The sequence below is a fragment of the Bufo bufo genome, chromosome 6 (genome assembly GCF_905171765.1).
Source record: "Bufo bufo chromosome 6, aBufBuf1.1, whole genome shotgun sequence".
Taxonomy (NCBI): Eukaryota; Metazoa; Chordata; class Amphibia; order Anura; family Bufonidae; genus Bufo; species Bufo bufo.
In genome coordinates this window covers 413,369,614-413,392,025 of record NC_053394.1, presented here as the reverse complement: position 1 = coordinate 413,392,025, position 22,412 = coordinate 413,369,614, and the positions used below count along the sequence as shown (strand labels likewise).

The following is a 22,412-nucleotide window of genomic DNA, read 5'->3' as shown; positions in this document are numbered from 1 at the left end:
ATGGCCACTAACCAGGTACATAAAGATCTGATGCTCTCAGCATAAATTAATGTAGGAGCAGGCATTTACTCTCCTTGCCAACGGCCTTCCATAGGACGATGATACAGTTTCATACTGTGGCATGGGTGGCAGTATTTTGTTGGTGCTGTATTTTGCTCTGCAATACAGTATTGCTGGCCTAGTTTAGTTGTCCCTGCCTACTTGTGTTGCCCTGCCGTCCGTCAGTTTGGATGGCACCTACAACTTTGGGCCACTTTTATTTATTTTTTCCAGGGCCGCTTTAAGTTCCCAGTCCGACCCTGAGTGAGGATGTCAAGAAAACAGACCTTGTCCTGTGCTATGCAGCGCATGGCAAGAAATGCTCCGATGCTCCACATGAGTGAAGAAGAGGTTATATTTGGGTTCAGCTCTGAACCCGGACAACCACTTTAGGCTCAGTTGTCTTTTACCATTCTGTGTAGGCTGGGAATGTACATTTGCTTTGTCTATCCCATATAGTTATTGGTAAGCCTAAAATACTGTTAGTGGCCGGGGGTGTGGGGAGGGCAGCAAAAGATGATGGTCACTTGGTCATTGTCCACATCGTAACATCTGATTCCTTCAGCCCGGTTGGCTGCATGAGAAGGATACTGTATTTCCATAGAGGTCCCATGTTTTCTCTTGGCCCCTCTATAATATACTAAAGCTAAGTTATAAAGTCCCATCATGTTGCAGGCTGGGCCTGGAAAAATTTTATAGGGGCAGCTGCACTTCCTTTTGATCGCTGAAGATCCTGGGAATAAGGCCGCTCCCGATCACACAGTGATGGCCCATCCTAAGGATAGGCCATTTATGTATATTCCTGGAAAACTCCATTCAATACAAGATGATGATGCAATTTTTTCCCAGAATTAAAATGCACTTGTGCTGTATACTTACTGCTCCCAGAATATTTCCTGAGCTGCCTTCCAGATAAAAGAAGTCTCCTGAACTTTGAAGCTCTTTGGCCTGAAAAATAAAATATACAGCCCTGTATTGTAGTCCAGAGCTGAATTCACATTTCTGCAAGCTTCAGAGCTGCAATCTCTTAGCATTCCTTACTTTTACAGCATCTGCCCAGGGGCAGCTCATCAGAAGTTTGCTAATCTGACAGATCCTCATTTGGCTAATAGCTGCTCCTCCTGCCCCTACCCCATTTCAATACACATGATGCACGGCTGAGTGTGCATGTATTGAGACTGACGGAGACACTACATCCCCCACAATGCATAACAGCAGAGTATGCTCTCTCCAGACCCTGATCCAGCAGGGGGCAGTGCTTCTTCAAACTAAGAGTTAAAGAGAGTATGTCACCACCAACATCAGTACTGAAATAAGCATACCACCATATAGGTTAGATACCCCATATACCTTTCTTATGAAAATCCGGTCCCCCTAATCCTGAGAAATGCTTCTTTTTATTTTTATGCAAATAAGGTTTTCGGTGCACTGTAGGTGGGGTTGCTCTATTTGGTGCATTCATTGCACATGGTTTCCGCTGCATCATCACTACCAGCTCTGAAATCTCAGCGGCTGTCAATCAAACAAGAGTGAGGAGGCAGCGTTACTGGCAGAGTGATGGTCGACCAAAGACAGGGGCCCTGCTCACGGTGCACCATGAACCTTATTTGCATAAAAATAACAAAAGGCATTTCTCAGGATCAGAGGACCGGATTTTCACAGGAGAGTTATGGTTATGTTTCAAACTACCTACCTGACATGGAAGTATGCTTCCTTCGAAACCGATTTAGGAGGGTCCCATAATGATTTTTTTTTTCAGTTGCCAAGAGTACCTCTGCATATTTTTGCACCATATGCCTGTTTTTCATGTCAGCACTTTCACTTCCTGTTCTTAATATCACTGCATCCTGGCAGGATGTTTACCTCCTATGTTTATCAGCTTCCTATGGGATTTTCTGACCAATCTAAGCATCTCAAATTTTTTACATGAAATCTTATCATCGTCCATGCACATTTTTAGTGAATAAACTTGTGTCCCGTATGACATCACATGTGACGCAGGGGGAGCAGGTCACCACTGCGGCCTGTGATCGCCTGCAGCGGTCTTTTGGGCCCCCATCTAAATATGTTCTCCTTGGCGCACGTGGGAAAAGAACTGCCAGTGCAGGAGCCCAAGTGACTGGATCCAGCGTTGGGGATCAGGAAGGCATCGTCTGGGCCACTCATTTAGTACTGGATAACCCCTGTGGGGATTCGCTCTGGTAGACAAGGTGTGCGGAGGCAAATTACCAGTTCTTCAATCAAACTTCCGTGTTTATTTACACATAAAGCAAAAACAAAACGTCACTTTGCTGCAGTCTTGGTGTTAGTTCACACACAATGGAAAGTCCACATAGCAAAAATCACCTTGTTGGCAGTCCTGCCTCCAGCAGTCCATAGCAGGCTTTTAGGGGGCCCGTTTCCCCTACTCACAGGTCTTAGCCCTCCAGCACGGCACAAGCCTCAGATCCCAGCACACACACAGCTCCAGTGTCAGAGAGGAGTAATCCACCACACCTGGCAGTGCTGGCTGGTTTTTATAGGCCTGTCAAAACCCGGCCTGGATCGTGGGGAGTAGTCACCCACCCAGCACTTTGACTACTGCCAGTAAGAGCCGTCCCGGATCAGCTATTTACAGCCATACTATATAGCAAGGTGTCAAACAGCAACTGCTGCTGACACAGAACACTGGCTCTTACTCCACCGAGGTCAGGAACCTCGGTGACACATACCCATCATCTACGATGATTCCTTGTACCTTCTTACACTCCTTTAAGTACCATCACCACTGAAGTTTTCGCATGGCCTCTATATGATTAATACAATGAGATAGCTTGCTAGACCATTTGAATGCTTGTTGCTGACTAGTTATCAGGAAGCTTTTCACCTGTAAATGGTGGTTTAGCCTTATCCTTAAAGGATAAGAGTTCTCTATATAGTACGGAAATGCCCCGATGCAAATAGTTGGGAGCCTGTGAGAGGATTGATCAAGTGTTCGTAAAGGGCCATGTGTATTTACAAAGGACTGTATCTGAAAACAGAAAGAAGTTTCTGGAAAGGTTAAATTCATCTAACAATTCCTCAAAAGTCTTTACCCTAAAAAGACAGATTGCTCAATGATTAAATACCCACTCCCCTCCAGGAGGTAAGACTTAAACCTGGAGTTAAACCAGGGAATCATTCTAGAGAAAAATCTGATGCATACATCCTAAATGGGCTGTCTCGCTTCAGGAAGAGGCATTTATCATGTAGATAAAGTGAATACAAGCCACTTACTAATGTATTGTTATTATCCATATTGCTTCCTTTGCTGGCTGGATTCATTTATCCATCACATTATACACTGCTCGTTTCCATGGTTACAGACCACCCTGCAATCCATCAGTGGTGGTCGTGCTTGCACACTATGGGAAAAAGAGTCAGCCTCTCTTGTGGCCAGGACCATGGGAGCGCACATAGGCTAGTGCTTTTTCCGATATTGTGCAAGCACGACCACCGCTGATAGATTGCAGGGAGGACTGTAACCATAGAAACGAGCAGTGTATAATGTGATGGATAAATGAATCCAGCCAGCAAAGGAAGCAATATGGACAATCACAATACATTAGTAAGTTGCTCGTATCAACTTTCTCTACATGATAAATGCCACTTACTGAAGTGAGACAACCCCTTTAAGGTTTTTATTCCTACTAACAATCCTGGCCTCATTTTAAATGCACTATTGATGGAATCTAAAGGTAATTGATATTTGTTGCTCGATTACTATTTTATCTTAACTGGGCGAACCACAAATATAGAAACCTTTTAAATTATTGGACAGCAGGGCAGCTTTTTGATATAGAGCCACATCTGGGGTGCACATCCCACCCAGTTCCCTTTATGTGATTAAAGGGGTTTTCCGAGATTTTGATATTGATGACCTACCTTCAATATTTGATCGCAGCACCGTACATTGTATCGCGGCTGTAACCTGGTATCGCGCTCAACCCTTTCACTTGAATGGGGCTGAGCTGCTCCTAGGCCACGTGACGCATGAACGTGTCGTCACTCAGCCTAGGAAAAGCAGAGAGAAGGCCGCTGTGCTCACAGGAACGCCAGTGCCTTCTCAAGCAGCTGATCGACGGGGGGCCCATTTGTCGGACCCCCACTGATCAAATACTGATAACCTAACCTGATAATAGGTCATCGGTGTCAAAATCTTGGAAAATCCCTTTAAGCACTTTAACAGTTAAAGTGTTGAAAATATTCCCACCGGTGTTATTAGGTGGAAGGCACTTCCTGGATCATGTACCGTACATTCGGTGCCTGATCCTAGCCCGGTTACAACCGCCATGTACGTGGGTTAAGCCTTTGCCATCAGGCAGCCTCGGGCACTGTGAGCTGTCAGTGCCCAAGGCTGCCTTAATGCGCAGGCGCAACCTGCAGAAACTAAATCTGCAGTCGGATTAATTGGCATTCGTCTTATACTAGGACACCTTTGGGTATTGGGCTCTCTCTTTGAGGTCGTTCAAGGAAGATACCAGGTTTTAACATGTGATAATGATATGGTCGGCATACAAACCGACTTTACATATGTACCTACCACATTCTATGCCATGAATCCCTTCATTAAATCTTAGACTTGAGCCAAAGTTTTCAGCAACACGTTAAATAGCAGGAGGGGGGGCAAAAGACCAAGCCCTGACGAGTTCCGTTATGCATCCTAATCTCTTCCGACCAGAAGCCCTTGTTCCATATTCGGGCTGTAGGACACGTGTATAACGACATAATCAATTTTTTTTTTTAAAAGCCGGAAAAGCCGAACTTAACCAATGCAGCCCTCAGGAACCCCCCAATGCACCAGCTCGAAAGCTTTTCATCTAAAAACAGGAGTACAGTGGGGGGCACCCGATGCCCCCACTATCTGAATTCTGGTGGCATCTCTGGTCTGCTTATAGGGCATAAAGCCAGCCTGATTGGTGGAGACAAGACCGCCTATGACGAGAACGGGTTTAAATCGAAAACAGAATGGTTGTAAGTGGAGGATAAAATGATTTAAAGGGAATGTGTCACCTATATATTTTTTAATAATAAAAATCAGAAAGTAAAACATTATTTTTTTTTATCGGTCCAACATTAGTGTGCAAACCTGTAGATGATGAGAAAACGCACTATGGTGTAGCAGGTTCCAAGCATCTAACGCTCCATGTGAACAGGTTATACTCACAGGATTCCTGGTAAGTGAAGGCGTGTAGAAATCTCGATGGTATCAAGGTAGAACTCTGCTAAAAGAGAGGACTATAGCGTAGTATGTCACAACACTTGGTCTGCCTGCAAACAGATTATACTCACAGGGCTTCACTTGTCAGGTGCGTATGTAAAATCTATTATAGACTGCTCAGATCCTGGATTACAGCTAACATCGATGTCCAAAACCTCCCAGGGAAAAGGTCGCAAGAGAAGTATGTGCGCACCAAAGGTCAGATAAAAACTATTTAATATTGGCAAAAAGTACAACTATAAAACATATAAAAATCTGGAGTATTGCCCGACCCGGGTTTCGCGATGATGCTTCGTCTGGGGCATCATCGCGAAACCCGGGTCGGGCAATACTCCAGATTTTTATATGTTTTATAGTTGTACTTTTTGCCAATATTAAATAGTTTTTATCTGACCTTTGGTGCGCACATACTTCTCTTGCGACCTTTTCCCTGGGAGGTTTTGGACATCGATGTTAGCTGTAATCCAGGATCTGAGCAGTCTATAATAGATTTTACATACGCACCTGACAAGTGAAGCCCTGTGAGTATAATCTGTTTGCAGGCAGACCAAGTGTTGTGACATACTACGCTATAGTCCTCTCTTTTAGCAGAGTTCTACCTTGATACCATCGAGATTTCTACACGCCTTCACTTACCAGGAATCCTGTGAGTATAACCTGTTCACATGGAGCGTTAGATGCTTGGAACCTGCTACACCATAGTGCGTTTTCTCATCATCTACAGGTTTGCACACTAATGTTGGACCGTGAGGTGGCATGTGATCCTACTAGTTGAAGATTCAAAAACGAACTTTATACATAGAGAAGATTTTCCTCTTGCAGCGCAGTCTTTTTCTATACATTTTCGTCAAGTAATAGACTTTTCCCACATTGTCTTTGGATTTGCAGCGCTAGAGGAGACTAGTATATTTTTCAGAGACTCTATCTTTTTATTGTCTGAATTTTTTTTTATCAGTTTTATTTTCTGATGGTAGATTTTTTTCATTCTGTTTTATGTACATGATTATGGGGGCAGCCATCTTGCCTGAGGTTTTACAGATTTACAGCAGCCACATTAACCCTATGAAGCTGCAGACTGGAGATAACTCACTGACTTCTGTGGAGGAGTGTTGTGGGAATACTTTGTGACCTTTGCAGAAGTCATTTTGCAGGTAGGGGGTGGAGTAGAGCTGTGACATCACCTACTGCCAGTGGTGGATCCTGTGTTACCTATAAATGGGCGTTACCTGTCCTTTTAATCTAGATTGTGACGATAATGAGAGGACTGCTAAGTGGTGATTTCTACAGACCTGTGTCAGCCTATAACGAGGCTTAAAGGGGTTTCCATCTACTATCAGATCCACTGGATATTATTGGTGGGGGCACAACACCCGAGAATCCTGCAGATCAGTTGTTGTTGAGATGGCAGTGCCGATCGCAGTAACGCCACGGTCTTCTCTCAGATTTGCCTAGCCCATATAACATCACGCTCATCGGTCACGTGGCCTAGGTGCAGCTCAGCGCCACTAAAGTGAAGGGGCCGAGATGCGATACCAAGTACAGCCACTTTACAATGTACGGTGCTGTGCTTGGCGAGCTGAGAAAAGACCTTGGTGCTACTGTGAGCAACAGTGCTGTCTCAAATAGCTGATTGGCTGGCAGCAGTGCTCCTGTAAGCGCCATGGCTTTCTCCCTGCTCACCTAGCACAGCTCCGTACATTGTATAGCGGCTGTGCTTGGTATTGCAGCTCAGCCCCATTCACTTCAAGGGAGCTGAGCTGCGTCTAGGCCACGTGACCGATGAACGTGACGTCACTGGCCTAGGGAAAGCTGAGAGAAGGGCGCTGTGCTACTGCGAGTACCGCTGCCTTCTCAACCAGTTGATCGGCGGTGATCGGAACCCCACCAATCACGTACTGATGACCTATCCAGAGGATAGGTCATCTGTATTTAAAGAGGGTTTTCCAGGCTTTTAATACTGATGACCTATCCTCAGGATAGGTCATCAATATCAGATCAGCGGGTGTCCGACACCTGTATGAAGAGAAGGCCGTCTCCTTTCTCTCTTCCTGCATGCACAGCGGGTGCCTTCTCTTTATACAGCTGAGCGGCGAAGGGGGGCCGGGTGATATTGGTGACTTATCCTGAGGAGAAGTCATCAATATTAAATGCCTGGAAAACCCCCTTTAAGTCTCAGAAAACTCAGTTAACTCATGATGTGCGCAAGATAAGTACACAGTTATCGTTATACGTTTCCTTAAACTGGAAAATTATGATCAAAGACGTCCTCAAGGAAATGAAGCCGAACAGTTACTAGAATCCAACGCTTTATAAACAAGACATCTCAAGCTGATAAATGACATTTCTGTGAAATCCTATCAAATATACCAGGAAAGTCACCCGCAGCATTACATTATTTATCATGCTCTGGCGGTGGAGATAGGGGCATCGTGTTCAGCAGACGGATTTATTTCACCATTTGGTGCAAATCACTCCTGAATATTAAAGGGGTTAAGTATAAATATTCAATGACAAATGTGTACTGTGCATTAATATTTTGTGGCAGGCAAAAAAAACAGTCACTCGCTGCAGTATCATAAAATAACCGGATTGTTCTGCACAGTGGGGTAGTTGGTCCATTTAAGGGGTTTTATGAAATCAGGAGTCAGAAGGAGAAGGAGGTGGGGGGCGGAGCTTGGCAGCAGAGCGAGACACACATGCCGCTGTGAGCTCTGCTCTGGGTCCTGTGAGAACGAGTTTCTACTGAGCGTTTACAAGCTAGAAAATGGGCAAGACTTTGAGAGAAAGGTCTAAGGACACTCTGGGACCGATCAAACCCGGCTCCGGACATGGGGAAATGGATAAATATGTCCGCAAACATAGCACGGCAGGTGGCAAGCAGGCTCCCAAGATGGCGTCGAGAGCGGGAACCCCTGCAGCGTCGGAAGTCTCGGCAGACTCTGACAGAGAAAGTGACCATGAGCAGGAGCTAGAAGGAGAGAATCTGCCGATATCACGGAGGTTTATGAAGGATCTCCTGGCAGACACTATTTCCCCCCTCCGTAAAGACCTGCAGGACTTTAAGCGGGATCTCAGGCAAGTGAAGGAAAAGGTGGAAGAAGTGGAAAACCAGCAAGAAGCTGTCATATTGCATAGTGCAGCGGTGGCTAGTAGCCTAGATAGAACACAGGCGCACATTAACCACCTGTATGAGATGGTGGAGGATCAGGACAACCGAGGTCGCCGCAATAATCTCAGACTGAAAGGTCTACCGGAAGATATAGGGCCTGAGGCCTTGCGGGGAGCGGTGACTGAAATGTTCACAGCGCTGGTGGGCCCTGATCTTGTGGGGGATCTCACCATGGACAGAATTCATAGAGCCTTGCGCCCCCCTCCGAAAGAGGGAGAACCTCCAAGGGACGTGATTTGCCGGCTATCCAGCTTTTTATCCAAGGATCAGATAATGAGAGCAGCCAGATCCAAAAAAACTATTCCTTTTGGAGACGCGGAGGTACAGATCTTTCAAGATTTATCCCCGATCACCCTTCAAAAAAGAAGGTTGTTGAAACCGCTCCTGGATGTTCTGAGAGGCAAGAGTATTAATTATCGCTGGCTCCATCCTTTCGGATTGCTGATTAATGCGCCAGGCCGAAAATTAACGGTGCGTTCTCCGGCAGATATCCCATTAGTATGTGATGTCTTGGGAGTGGACTCTATGGACATCCCTAATTGGCACTCAGCGAGGGACCTGACCGATTTACCGGACTTACCCGGAGTAAAGCCGTGGATCCCGGTAACCCAGACGAAGGACCGCCGCAGGGGGAGGAGATCGGGAGACCCCATGAAGGAGGCACCAGGAATGGATATCGAGTGAAGAGTCTCGCTATGTTCCTCACCTGATGTGGGACTTTCCTTAGGGCTTGTCAGAGCCTGTATCTGTGCCTGAATTCCCGTGAGTTGTCAGTCACCTTGGACTGTAGGGAGTTATGTTTTCTATGCACGACCCCTTTTAGTAGATTATATTCATGTTCCCAGTGTGGAGTTAGTATCAGCGTTACCCCCTGGGGTTTTCTTTCATCTAAGGCTACTTTCACACTTGCGGCAGAGAGATCCGGCAAGCAGTTCCGTCGCCGGAACTGCCTGCCGGATCAGGCAAAATGTATGCTAACTGATGGCATTAGTAAGACTGATCAGGATCCTGATCAGTCTTAGAAATGCCTGATCAGTCGAAAAAATGCATTGAAATGCCGGATCCGTCTTTCCGGTGTCATCCGGCAAAAACGGATCCGGCATTTATTTTTTCACCTTTATTTCAGTCTGCGCATGCGCATACCGGAAGGACGGATCCGGCATTCCGGTATTCTGAATGCCGGATCCGGCACTAATACATTCCTATGGGAAAAAATGCCTGATCCGGCATTCAGGCAAGTCTTCAGTTTTTTTAGCCGGAGATAAAACCGTAGCATGTTACGGTTTTCTCTTTTGCCTGATCAGTCAAAACGACTGAACTGAAGACATCCTGATGCAAACTGAACGGATTACTCTCCATTCAGAATGCATGGGGACATACCTGATCAGTTCTTTTCCGGTATAGAGCCCCTGTGACGGAACTCTATGCCGGAACAGAACAACGCAAGTGTGAAAGTAGCCTTACCGCAGAGTGAATCCATAACTGATTATATTGTCATGCGATTTTATAGATATGTCTTACCATTAACATTTCTATACTCATTCTTCACATTTAGGACCCGTTCCCCTGGTCCTCTCTACCCCCTCTTGATGACCACAGTAGCATTTCAGGTTTTCAAATGCACTGTTAAAACTAGACAGTGGGTCATTGAGGCTTTATCTTTGGTAATCTCAAGGATGTTTATATGTTCAGTTTGTTTTTCACCCTTTTTCACCTTTTTCCCTTTCCTTTCCCTTCTTCCTACTTCCGAAGCATTATCCCGAAGGAATATTGAAAAGAAGTATTACGGGCAAGTAATGATTACTATATCTAAAGTATGGCGGAGTTAAAACTGTGCACTTATAATGTGAGAGGATTGAATGCACCACCCAAGCGCACTCAAATTTGCCAGCTTCTTAATAGACAAAAAGTGAGCATCGCTCTCTTGCAGGAGACCCATTTCAAGAGAAAACATGTTCCTCGTCTATCACACATGGTTTACAACCAGTGGTTCCATAGTACTTCTCCATCTGGGGCCTCGAAAGGGGTTTCTATAGCGATTCATAAAAATGTTCCGCTGGTGGTGCATTCAACCCTCCAAGATGAAGAGGGCCGGTTCCTATTTTTGAAAGGGTCATTAGGAGACCAGAAAATTACAATAGGTAATCTGTATACTCCCAACGCGGGTCAAGCAGTGTGGATGGAAAAAACTTTAGCTAAACTGCAAGATTTTGCTGAGGGTATAGTAGTAGTAGTAGGGGGTGACATCAACGCAGCATTGATTCCACAACTAGACACATAAACGGGTTCTTCTTCATTGTCCCAAGTCACTATTAGGAGAATTAAGAAGAAATTAGCCGATATGGGACTAGTGGATGTGTGGAGGGCCTTGAACCCTACCTCGAAGGATTATTCATTTTATTCAGTGGCGCATGCGTCATATCAGAGGTTAGACTACTTGTTTGTCCCCTCAGGGTCTCTGGGCGATTGCTCCCATGCGTCGATAGGTAGTATTCTATTGTCAGATCATGCCCCTGTATACTTGACGATTAGGGTTAGGTCTCTTCCCAGAACGCAGTTTACCTGGAGATTAGATGAGTTTTTACTGAGCAAACATGACTATGTTCTAGGTATTAGTAAGCATCTGGAGGAATACTTCAGTCTCAACGAGACGGAGGATATGTCGCCGGGTCTGGTCTGGGAAGCTCACAAAGCGGTTGTGAGAGGGCACTTTATTGCGCTGAACTCTCATATTAAAAAAAAAAGGGAAGCCTCGATTGTGAGGTTGCAGGATCAGATACAAGCAATGGAATTATTGCACAAAAAACAGATTTCGCCAGAAATATTAAATAAACTGAATAAGTTAAGGGCAGAGCTTAAGAACTTACTGAACAACCGGGTAGCCAAACTTTACCTGTCGGCGCAGTTTAAATACTATGCGCATGGGGATAAGGCATCAAAGTTTATGATGTCTAGTCTGAAAAAACGCAGAGTTAAATCTTATATACACTCTATTCAAGATGCATCTGCGAGATCACTTATGTCAATTGACCTTATTGCAAAGCAGTTCTGTACCTATTACAGCTCGCTATATAACCTTAGAGAGACTAGTAGTGCGACGGAAATTGAAATAAGGAAAGAGGACATTAAAAAGTGGCTATCAGGATTACGCCTCCCGGTTATTTCACAGGTTCAAGCTCAGTCCCTAGCTAAGCCCTTTTCGTTGCAAGAATTGAACAAGGCATTAAGCTCAGTCCCTAGACACAAGTGTCCTGGACCAGATGGATTAACGGCGGGATAATATACCAGCTTCTCCTCAATACTGTTACCCAGAATGCTAAAAGTATATAATGAAGTGTATAAAGGTAACCCACTTCCGACACATATGTTGTCGGCCCTAATTACCATCCTGCCGAAGGAGGGCAAGGATCCTTCATCCTGTGCCAGTTACCGGCCTATTTCGCTTTTAAATGCAGACCTGAAGTTGTATGCCAAAATGCTAGCTCTCAGGTTACAACCCTTTCTACCTAAACTGATCAATGTGGAACAGGTGGGATTTGTGTCCGGCAGGGAAGGAAGGATGAATACTGCTAGGATGGTCAATATTATACACCAAGCTAGGGAAAAATCCATCCCTCTGGTTCTCCTAGGGACAGACGCAGAAAAGGCTTTTGATCGCATTGACTGGCTTTTTATGCGTCTGGCCCTAGCTAAGTTCGGGATTCCGCCTCAATTCATTAGTGCGACAATGGCTATGTATGCTTCCCCCACGGCTAGAGTAATGGTAAACGGAACTTTATCCCCCAGTTTTACGATTGGCAATGGTACAAGGCAGGGTTGCCCCCTGTCCCCCCTGCTCTTTATTCTTGTAGTAGAATGCTTGTTCCAAGCAATACGTCAGGAGGATAAAATCCAGGGGCTGAAGGTGGGAAGCACCTATCACCAGTTGGCGGCTTTTGCCGATGATCTTTTGGTTATTATAACAAATCCATCGGAGGCGCTTCCTGCTATACAGGACCTGTTCCAGAAGTTTGGGTCAATGTCCAACTTCCTTATTAACCCCACGAAATCCCAAGCTTTAAATGTCACGGCAGGTAAGGAGTTACAGACGACCTTAGAAAAGCTTTATGGATATAGCTGGACAACACGCTCTATTAAATTTTTAGGGGTAAACATAACCTCAGATCCATGTGATCTATTTGAAGACAATTTCAGTAATCTACACAAGTCAATTTCAGCCACTATCGACTCATGGAGCATCCCATTCACCTCGTGGTTTGGAAGGCGTACATTGATTAAGTCCGTATTAGTCCCCAAAATACTGTACTACATGTCGGTATTGCCTATCCACCTGCCAAAATCCTTTTTCGCCCAACTGAGACAATGTTTTTCTAGATTCCTCTGGAAAAAATCCAAACCCTGTATCCCGCATTCAACAATGATACAGCTAAACAGACTAGGGGGGATGGGTCTTCCTGATATGGCAGAGTATTATAGGGCTATTCAGGGGACGAGATGTCTGGAATGGATTAGGAATGCAGAAAATAGGTTGGACATCCTGACAGAGTCAGGTGATACAAAGATCCCTCTGAGATCATTCCTTCTTTCGCCCCCTAGAGATATGCCTCAGCAGATCAAGCCACTTAGTCTCATGACAAAAAATACTTTGAAGATATGGCACTCTGACTTGTCTAAGGTGCTACTTTCAAGCCAGGAGGTGTCGCCTGTGCTTCAGGTGAGGGACATTCTAGGGAGCTCTGGGGGAACTTTCGGCTCTACACTGCCAGGGAACCTTAAAGAGCTGTCCTTCCAGTTAGTTGACTTATTAGACCCATCGGGTCATTTAGTTGATGGATGGGATGATCATCCTAAATTACAAACGTTATCCTTTATCCACAAATTGTATATTAAACAATACTTGGGAAAAAATAAAATTTCACCAACTGCCTCTATGACACAATTCGAAAAAATTACACTTTCCAAGGTACCCCCTGGGAAAAAGGTAGCGAAGTTGTATTCTGTGCTTGTTTCCCAGACCAGACCTGACTCATATGGCTTCGTCCGTAGGTGGGAAAATGATTTAGATATTCACTTCTCAGACAGGGAGGTTGGGCAGATCTGCTCAAATGCACCCAGGGTTTCCAGATGCGTTAAATTGCAGGAAAACCTGTATAAACTGATTACTAGGTGGTACTACACGCCCCAAAGATTACATATCATTTACCCTGAATGTGACTCTAGATGCTGGAGGTGCCTTATTGCAGAGGGATCCCTACTGCATATATGGTGGACTTGTCCTGTTATTTCTAGTTACTGGGCACAGATTTGTAAGATTTGCTCACAGATTAGTGGTGTAAAGTTTGTCCCCTCAGCTAAAGGGTGTTTGTTAGGCTTATTGGGTGAGGTGAAAGGTAATAGACATATCACCTCCTTGCTAGGCCAACTGTTAGCAGCTGCGAGAATTCTGATAGCATTCAATTGGAAGAGTCGTAGAGCCCCGTCCATCTCCCAATGGACTGTGAAATGTGATGCATTGTACAGAATGGAACAGATTGCAGGGTGGGAGTCCAAAAGAACACAAGTGTTCGAGGCCACGTGGTCCCCTTGGAAAAAATATAGAGGTTTCTCCTCCTGAATTAGACAGGGCTCTTCGGCAAGCGAGTTAGGGAAAGTAGGAAATCCCTATCCCTTCCCCCTTCCCATTCCCTTTCCTCTCTTTTACTTTCTTCCCCCCTTTTTTCCCATGATTGTAAGTACTTAAATATGTTTGCATCTCTGATGTATGATATGTGAAATAAGTACCCTGTTGTGGGGCAGATGTATTTTCTGCTCTTGATTCAAAATAAAGTATTTTCAAAACAAAAAAAAAAAAAAAAAGAAGGAGAAGGCGGTGAGGAGTCTGATAAGTGGAGAAAGAGGCATTTTTCTGTAATAAGCTTTATAACGTTTTTTCATCTTAGCGTGTACAGTAATAGTTATTTATAGAAAGAAAACTTTAAGTTTAATTTTTAAAGAGGTTCTACAGTTTCTAGATATTGATGACCTATCCTTGGTTTAGGTTATCAGTATTATAATCGGTTGGGGTACAACTCTCAGCACCCTTGTAGATCAGTAGCATGAAGGGACTGCGATGCTTGTACGAGCACTGCGAGTCTTCATCGTTTACATGGGGCCGTTTCTTGCATGCTGAACATCTGGTAGTAAAGGTGCTGGATATTTCGGCTTTGTCCCATTCACTTGAACAGGAGGACAATGCTACAGTGTGCATGTCGAGTGACCCATGTCCAAAATTGAGCAGGCCCCTTCACACGGTGGATTGGAGTTGGATCTGAGAGTCAGAACCCACCAATCTGATATCAATACTATCGTTATCGTCCATAGTAACCAATCAAAGCACAGCTTTCAAGAGCAAAATATGAAATAAAAGGTGCATTGTGATTGGTTGTTATGGGCAATATAGACAGTTTTATAAATCTCCCACATTTGTAGTGGGGTTTTAGTAGATAACAGGATTACTGTGGATCCTTGTAGTTACCTGTTCTCTATGTGACTCATTATTTTCTAGACCATCGACCTGGAGCAAGTTCTTGGCAACACCAATGGTGGGAAGACCAGTGAGGATCCCAAGGTGACACGCTACTCCGAAACCTGGAGAAGAATAAAGGAGACGTAATTAATGCAGCTGTACAAATGGTGGTCGTTCACCAGTATTATAGGCAGAAGAAATCAATAGAATATTCCTAAGTCTATATATGGTTGGTACCCATATGGTCAACTATTGATTTAAAGGAACACTCTGGGCAAAATACCTAACACCTGGCAAGGACCATTCCTAGCCAGGTCTAGGAGCCTCTCTTCCTTTTTTTCCAGTAGTAAGAATTGATTCATATTCTCTTATGTACTTCCCTAGTAGTCACAGCATACTCCCCTCAGTTCCCTAATAGTCACAGCAGACTCCCCCTTACTTCCCCAGTACTCACAGCACATTACCCTCACTTTCTCATTACTCACAGCAGACTCTCTAACTTCCCTAGTAGTTACAGACTCCCCTCACTTCCCTGTAGTCACAGCAGGCTCACCTCACCTTCTCAGTAGTCAGACTCTCCTGACTTACACAGTATTCACAGCAGACTCCCCTTATTTCCCCAGTACTCCCAGAAACATAGAAACATAGAATGTGTCGGCAGATAAGAACCATTTGGCCCATCTAGTCTGCCCAATATATCTGAATACTATGAATAGCCCCTGGCCCTATCTTATATGAAGGATGGCCTTATGCCTATCCCATGCATGCTTAAACCCCTTCACTGTATTTGCAGCTACCACTTCCTCACTTCCCCAGTACTCCCAGAAGACTCCCCTCACTTCCCCAGTACTCCCAGAAGACTCCCCTCACTTCCCCAGTACTCCCAGAAGACTCCCCTCACTTCCCCAGTACTCCCAGAAGACTCCCCTCACTTCCCCAGTAGTTGCAGCCAACTCCCCTAACTTTCCCAGTACTCCCAGCAGACCCCGCCCACTTCCCCAGGAGTCACAGCAAACTCCGCCCACTTCCCCAGGAGTCACAGCAAACTCTGCCCACTTCCCCAGGAGTCACAGCAAACTCCGCCCACTTCCCCAGGAGTCACAGCAAACTCTGCCCACTTCCCCAGGAGTCACAGCAGACTCTCCTAACTTCAACAGTAGTCGCAACTGACTCCCCTCACTTCCCCAGTAGTCAAAGCAGACTCTTCTGACTTTCCCAGTAGTCATTGCAGGTTCACCTTCTTTTCCTCTTTATGGTGTGGTATGGCTTCTTTTCCTACCAGCTCTCTCTCCCAGTAATCAGAGCAACGCTGGTATGAAACATTATTCAATCAACCTATAGGCAGCTTCTGTAAGTAGCTTTTTGCTAATAGATACCAGCGCTGAAGAGGAGCAGAGCAATACATGTGCCTCCTCAGCCTCGATGGAGTGGTCTGTGACCGCTTCTGCCAAGAGACATGGGGCTCAATTTTGTCAGTGACAGTATCCAGCTCCATAGATTTGAATGTGGCATCAAAAAATGGGCAAATGCGGCTATTTGGAGGGTAATGCATGGTCATCAGGCCAAGAAGGGGGACTGGGCAACACTGGGTTTTCCACAGGTTAGACATTTAGGTGGGGGTCTGAATGACAGGCCATAAAAGATAAAAAAGAAAGGCTTTACTACGTGCATCGCAGCTGTCCAATGGGCTGTGTATCAGCCAGACAGGTGACCATATGTCCCGTCCATACTGACGTCCCTGCTGTGTCCAGTGTCCTCTGGATAGGTCATCAGTATCCGATCAGTGGGGGTCCGATGAAATGAATTCGGCTGAGCTGCGATACAAAGCACGGCCACTATACAATGTACGGCGCTGTGCTTGGTGAGCACTGAGAAGTCTGCGTCGCTACTGTGAGCGCTGATGCCTTCTCAAACAGCTGATCGGTGGGGGCCCTGGGTGTCGGACCCCCACCAATCAGATAATGATGCCTATCCAGAGATTGGTCATCAATAAAAAAATAAAAAACGCTTGGAAAATCCCTTTAAGGGTTGGCTATATGAAACCCATATTTTACATAGGTCAGAAAACCCCTTTAACCCATAAGATCCCACTGAGCCAAAGACTAAATAATGAGGATCATAAATTACCCCTGTGATGCAGGACTCCATTACCGTCCACAAGAAGCACCTGAAACACAAGAAAAATATGTAGGAGAATATCAGAACCAGTACACGAAGGGATAATGATGTGGTCACTGCACTGCACAACCTCTACGTGTGAACATACCCTTACAGAATTTACATGAATCAATGCATGTCCTCTCTGAAGACAACATTACAGCTAAACACAGTCAACCTACAGGACAGTACTGATTCTGTGCTACTGAATCTGTATTATAATCCAGAGCTGCATTCACAATTCTGCTGATTGCTGGAAAAAATCTAAGAGCTTTTCCTCAAACCAACACGTGTACTGGATCTACGCACTGAACGTGGTCAGACACCTGCTTTATGTCACAGGAACTGAAGGCAGGAGGTCCGAAGCACACAGTAACCTCACCTATGGCGCAGAGAAAACATATATATATTTTTTTTGTTTAACCCTTAGGATACCAGAGTTTTTTTTGTTTTCATTTTTATTCCCTATCTTCCTTGAGACTTAACTTTTTTATATTTCCTTTCACATAGTAATATGAGGCCTTATTATTTGCGGGACAAGTTGTACTTTCTAATGCCATACAATGTCGTGGGAAGCGGTAAATAAAATCCAAATGGGGTGGAATTGGAGAAAAAAAAAATCCTCAACCGTTTTACGGGTTTTGTTCCCACGGCGTTCCGTTTGTGGAAAAACTGGCCCATGCCCTTCTCTGGGTCAGTACGATTACAACGATATCCCATATGTATATGTCTAAATAGTGTAAAGATAAATTGAAACTTTGAAAAAAAAAATTTTTGTTATATCTACTGAGCTGTGTGGGGGCTCATTTTTTGCAGGATAATCTATCGTTTTTATTGATACCATTTTGGAGTGTGTGTGACTTTTTGATCACATTTTATTAAATTTTTTTGGTTAACAGAAGCAATGAAAAAAATGGCAAATTGGACATTTTGACCCTTTTTTCCTTTACGCCACTCACCGTAGTACAGACGTTTTCAGTTACGGTGATACCCATGATGTTTATATTTTTTGTTATTTAGGTATTTATTTTTTATTATACGGAAAGGGGGAGGATTTAAACTTTTATATTTTTTTAAATGTTTAACAGTTTTTTAAAACATTTTTGAAGCTCATATATGAGCGTACAAAATGCATTTTTTTTTTATTTTGAACAATCATTGATTTTTAAAATGCATTTACCGTATTACTGACTATTGCTCATTTCTTATGTTGGCCTGCCACCTGGTGGCCAAAATAGAATTGCACCATGAATACCCTCTGTCTCTTCAGTGAGGCTGAGCGCATTTAAATCAATTACTGGCATCCTCATTGGCAACAAAGGATGGCGGTAACAAGCCAGGAAGCGTGTGCTTCTTGGTTTTTAACACTTTAGATGCCGTGATCTCACTTGATCACGGCTAGAGATGAGCGAATTTCAAGTTATTAAATTCGTTCATGCTTCGTTTACTGGTAAAAGGCGAATTGCGTTATGGATTCCGTTACCACGGACCATAACGCAATACTATGACGGAATGCCTTTAGAGGCATTCTGTTATTCATTCCGCTGCATAACGGATCCGTCCCGTTTCCGTCATGCAGAAGACATAGTCAAAAATGTGCCAAAAACTGAGACGGCCACAGGCTCTGGTAATAATGGCCGGGTGTGATGGATGCAATCACTCGTTCACAGGTACACGGCACTATAAACCCCAGGTCCAGCTCACCTGAGGCATCAATCTGGAGTCCTTCTCCTGCAGCCTCTTCACTGCCTCCACCAGTGATGGTACTTCTCGAAAGGCTAAGAAGCCAGCTATGTAGGGGGCATCAAGGGTCACCATTTGACAGTCCTCGTAGATTACCTAGAACACACCAGGTATAGTGGCAGCAATAAGAAATTTAAAAGTGATTGCTCCAACGTATTTACACTGGAAAATGATGATTAAAAAAGTTTTCTAATAGTCTTCGACATCTCCTATGCAGACCTGTGTCTCCATGGTAACAGACTACAAACAAACCCTGTGTAGTCTGATCCTGTAGTCATTCTCTCTTCCCTTAGTTCTGATGTATGACAGCAAGAAGTAGGAGGCGGATGGAAGGAGAATGACTGCAGAGGGATTGTTTGTAGTCTGTTGCCATGGAGACACACTGGTGTACATAGAAGCTGTAGACACAAAACAATAGGAGAATATAGTTAAAGAAATGGATTTATTTTTCAATTAAAAAAAATAACTTGATCCATTATATTAATTTCTACATCCTGGTGGCACGGACTCCTTCACACATTTAGCATTCCGGGTGGATGATTCACATTGGTTTTGGGTTTGCAGTGACACTTACCTCCAGATCTGGGTAGCTCAGTACTATGAGTGAGGCACATGCAGTCGTGTCATCTTCTTTTACATAGGACAGGTCCACTCCTCCAATGCGCTCCAGGCCATGGAAATGAGGGATATTCTGCCAGGTTTCAGTGTTGCTGGTGATCAATCTGTCTTTCAAGATGCCCTGCTCCCTGGAATGAAATGGACAGTCGTCCTCCTCCGTCAGGATTACTAATGTAGTTAACACCACATTTCTAAAGCCCCCCCCCCCCCCCCCCATATAATCATATTGTCTATGACAGGGATTAGCAACCTTTGGAAACTCCAGCTGCTGTGAAACTACAACTCCCAGCATGCAAACATAATTGGCAATTCTTCTAATTACCACAGAAGTGAATGGAGCATTCTGGGTGTTGTAGTTACAGAACAGCTGGAGTGGTGGAGGTTGCTAACCCCTGGTCTATGAAGTAAGAGAGACCGGGACTCTGGACAGAGCAGGCAAAATGCTGCTGGCAACTACCACCAGGGGGAGCTAGCTGTGTGTTTATAAGATGCACCTAGGTTTTTGAGGAGGAAAATAAGAAAAAATATATTTTGAACCAAAAGGTGTGCTTTTGGTGGGTTTTGAACTAATGGTGGTCTGTGGATGACACTGTTATGGAGGGGATTTGTGGATGAAGCACTGTTATGGGGGATCTGTGGATGAAGCACTGTTATGGGGATCTGTGGATGACGCACTGTTATGGGGGATCTGTGGATGACACTGTTATGGGGGATCTGTGGATGAAACACTTATAGGGGGTCTATGGATGACGCACTGTTATGGGGGCATATTTGGATGGCGCACCTTATGGAGGGGATCTGTGGATGACACTGTTATGGAGGGGATCTGTGGATGACGCACTGTTATGAGGGCATCTATGGATGACGCGCTGTTATGGGGATCTGTGGATGACGCGCTGTTATGGGGATCTGTGGATGACGCGCTGTTATGGGGTCTGTGGATGACACACTGTTATGGGGATCTGTGGATGACACACTGTTATGGGGATCTGTGGATAACACACTGATATGGGGATCTGTGGATGACACTGTTATGGGGGATCTGTGGATTATACACTGCTATGGGGGGGGGGGGGGGAATCTGTGGATGACACATATATAGCATCTTATGCTGGTCTCCTCTGTGTCTTCTCATGTCCCTGTGTAAATAGTGACCCCCATCACACTGGGCCCCGCTCACAGCAGTCTTCATATGTAAAGTCTAGTTATGTAAACCTCAGTAGTACTGACTATAAAACTAGCAGGCCGGCCGGCAGCGTAACGTCACTCACTCCGTCACGCTCCGGCTCCACAAGCTTCATTAATGAAGTGGGAGGAGCATGACGGACTGAGTGACGTTACACTGCCGGCCTGCCTATCTCAGAAAACCCTTTTAACTTCAGCTGGAGCTGGATAAATATGTATGTAGTGAGCTCCCCCTAGTGGGGGTTGAAGGCAGACAAAATTTTATCAAATTCCAAGGGTAAGTCCACACCTGTGGCAGGCATTCTATTCCTGCAGTCGGACACCGCCAGGGGCTGCCGCATCCTGTTCACTATAATGGAGTCTGTTGGGTTTCTGGCATAAATGCCGGCATTCGACCAAAGAAACGCTGCCTGCATACAAGCTCTTCTGGCAGTCTTAAAGGGGTTTTCTTGGCGTTTGATAATGAGGACTGATCCTTAGGATAGGTCATCAATATCTGATGGACTCCTGGTACCCCACCCATCAGATGTTTGAAGACACCAGGGCGCTCCGTTGAGCGGTGCGGTCTCCTCACAGCGCCATACATTGTATAGTGGCCGTGTTTGGTACTGCAGCCTAGGTCATGTGACTGATTAATATGACGTCATTGCCCTTGAAAGAAGCCAGGAAGCTCACTGGCAGTGTAATCTTATAGAAATCAGGCAGAAGACAGCCACTGACACGTAGAGCATTCACTCCCGTGTCCACATCCATTTGCACAATTCTATGTGGACACAACTTGAAAGTGCAGCAACAAAAAGTCCCAATCTCTCTGGAAGTAGTGGAACTACAAATCCCAGCACACCGTGCGACATCATGGGACCTTCCTGTCCCACAGCAGCAGGTAGGAAAGGCTGCCCGCGGTAATGCCCGAAAGAAAACGTGCACCAGAAGCGGTCCCACTTGCCTCTCCCATGCCTGTAACATCTCCTCGTCCATGGCTTGGCCTGGAGCTTGGTTCTCGGTTTGCTCCGCGGACGCCATGGTGACAGCACAGAGGCTGACCCACTTCCGGCATGTCTCATCACCGCACACAACGACGCCTTTCCGCGGCGCCCTCTGCTGTGTGTTCTCCGTCACTGCAGCCAAATAAGGGACGTATGACGCCATTAATGCTGTGGCGTCGATAGAGCGAGTCACTCACTATGGGGGCATCTTCACCGTCTTTTAGAGCCGGAATGCAGGGTATATATTTTCAGAGAATTGTATTACTTCGCGAAATTGTAAAAAAGCGACGGTTTCAGAGACGCTTGTGAACGAACAACCAATAGAGGGCGCCATGCAACATCTTTTACACGCGATCATATGAGAAACCGCCAGATGGCGCACTACGCTACGTGAAACACTCATGGCTGACTGCAATAGAAGTGAAAGACTATAAATCCCAGAAGTCAGCGGTTCAGAAGTTGAGCCCGTAATCTATAAATACACGTTAGCACTGTAAACCCAACAGAGGGCGCACTTTTCACAACGTCGCTTTTAATTATGATGACAGACATCTTACATCCAATAGAGGGCGCACTTTTACCAAACGTCGCTTTTAATTATGATGACAGACATCTTACATCCAATAGAGGGCGCACTTTTACCAAACGTCGCTTTTCATAATTTAAACATGATAACAAAACATTCAAAACCGATAGATGGCGCTATATATTGTGAGGCGGAGTGGTGGACAGCGCCATCTATCGGGATTACTGTTATTCCTACCCTGTTCT

The 22,412-nt window shown here is 45.0% G+C and overlaps 1 protein-coding gene across 1 annotated transcript in view; it reads right to left on the bottom strand.

Annotated features, from left to right (window-relative positions):
- Nucleotides 1–21,827, bottom strand: part of ENDOV (endonuclease V) — a 41,615-nt gene extending 19,788 nt beyond the window's left edge. The window contains exons 1-6 of the mRNA XM_040437204.1: nt 21,602–21,827; nt 19,427–19,598; nt 18,814–18,948; nt 17,080–17,119; nt 14,962–15,074; nt 919–987 (exon numbers count right to left, since the gene is read on the bottom strand). Coding sequence (XP_040293138.1) covers nt 919–987; nt 14,962–15,074; nt 17,080–17,119; nt 18,814–18,948; nt 19,427–19,598; nt 21,602–21,804 — 732 coding nt within the window. The 5' untranslated portion in view covers nt 21,805–21,827. The remainder of the gene's footprint in view (nt 1–918; nt 988–14,961; nt 15,075–17,079; nt 17,120–18,813; nt 18,949–19,426; nt 19,599–21,601) is intronic.
- Between the last annotated feature and the right edge of the window lie 585 nt (nt 21,828–22,412).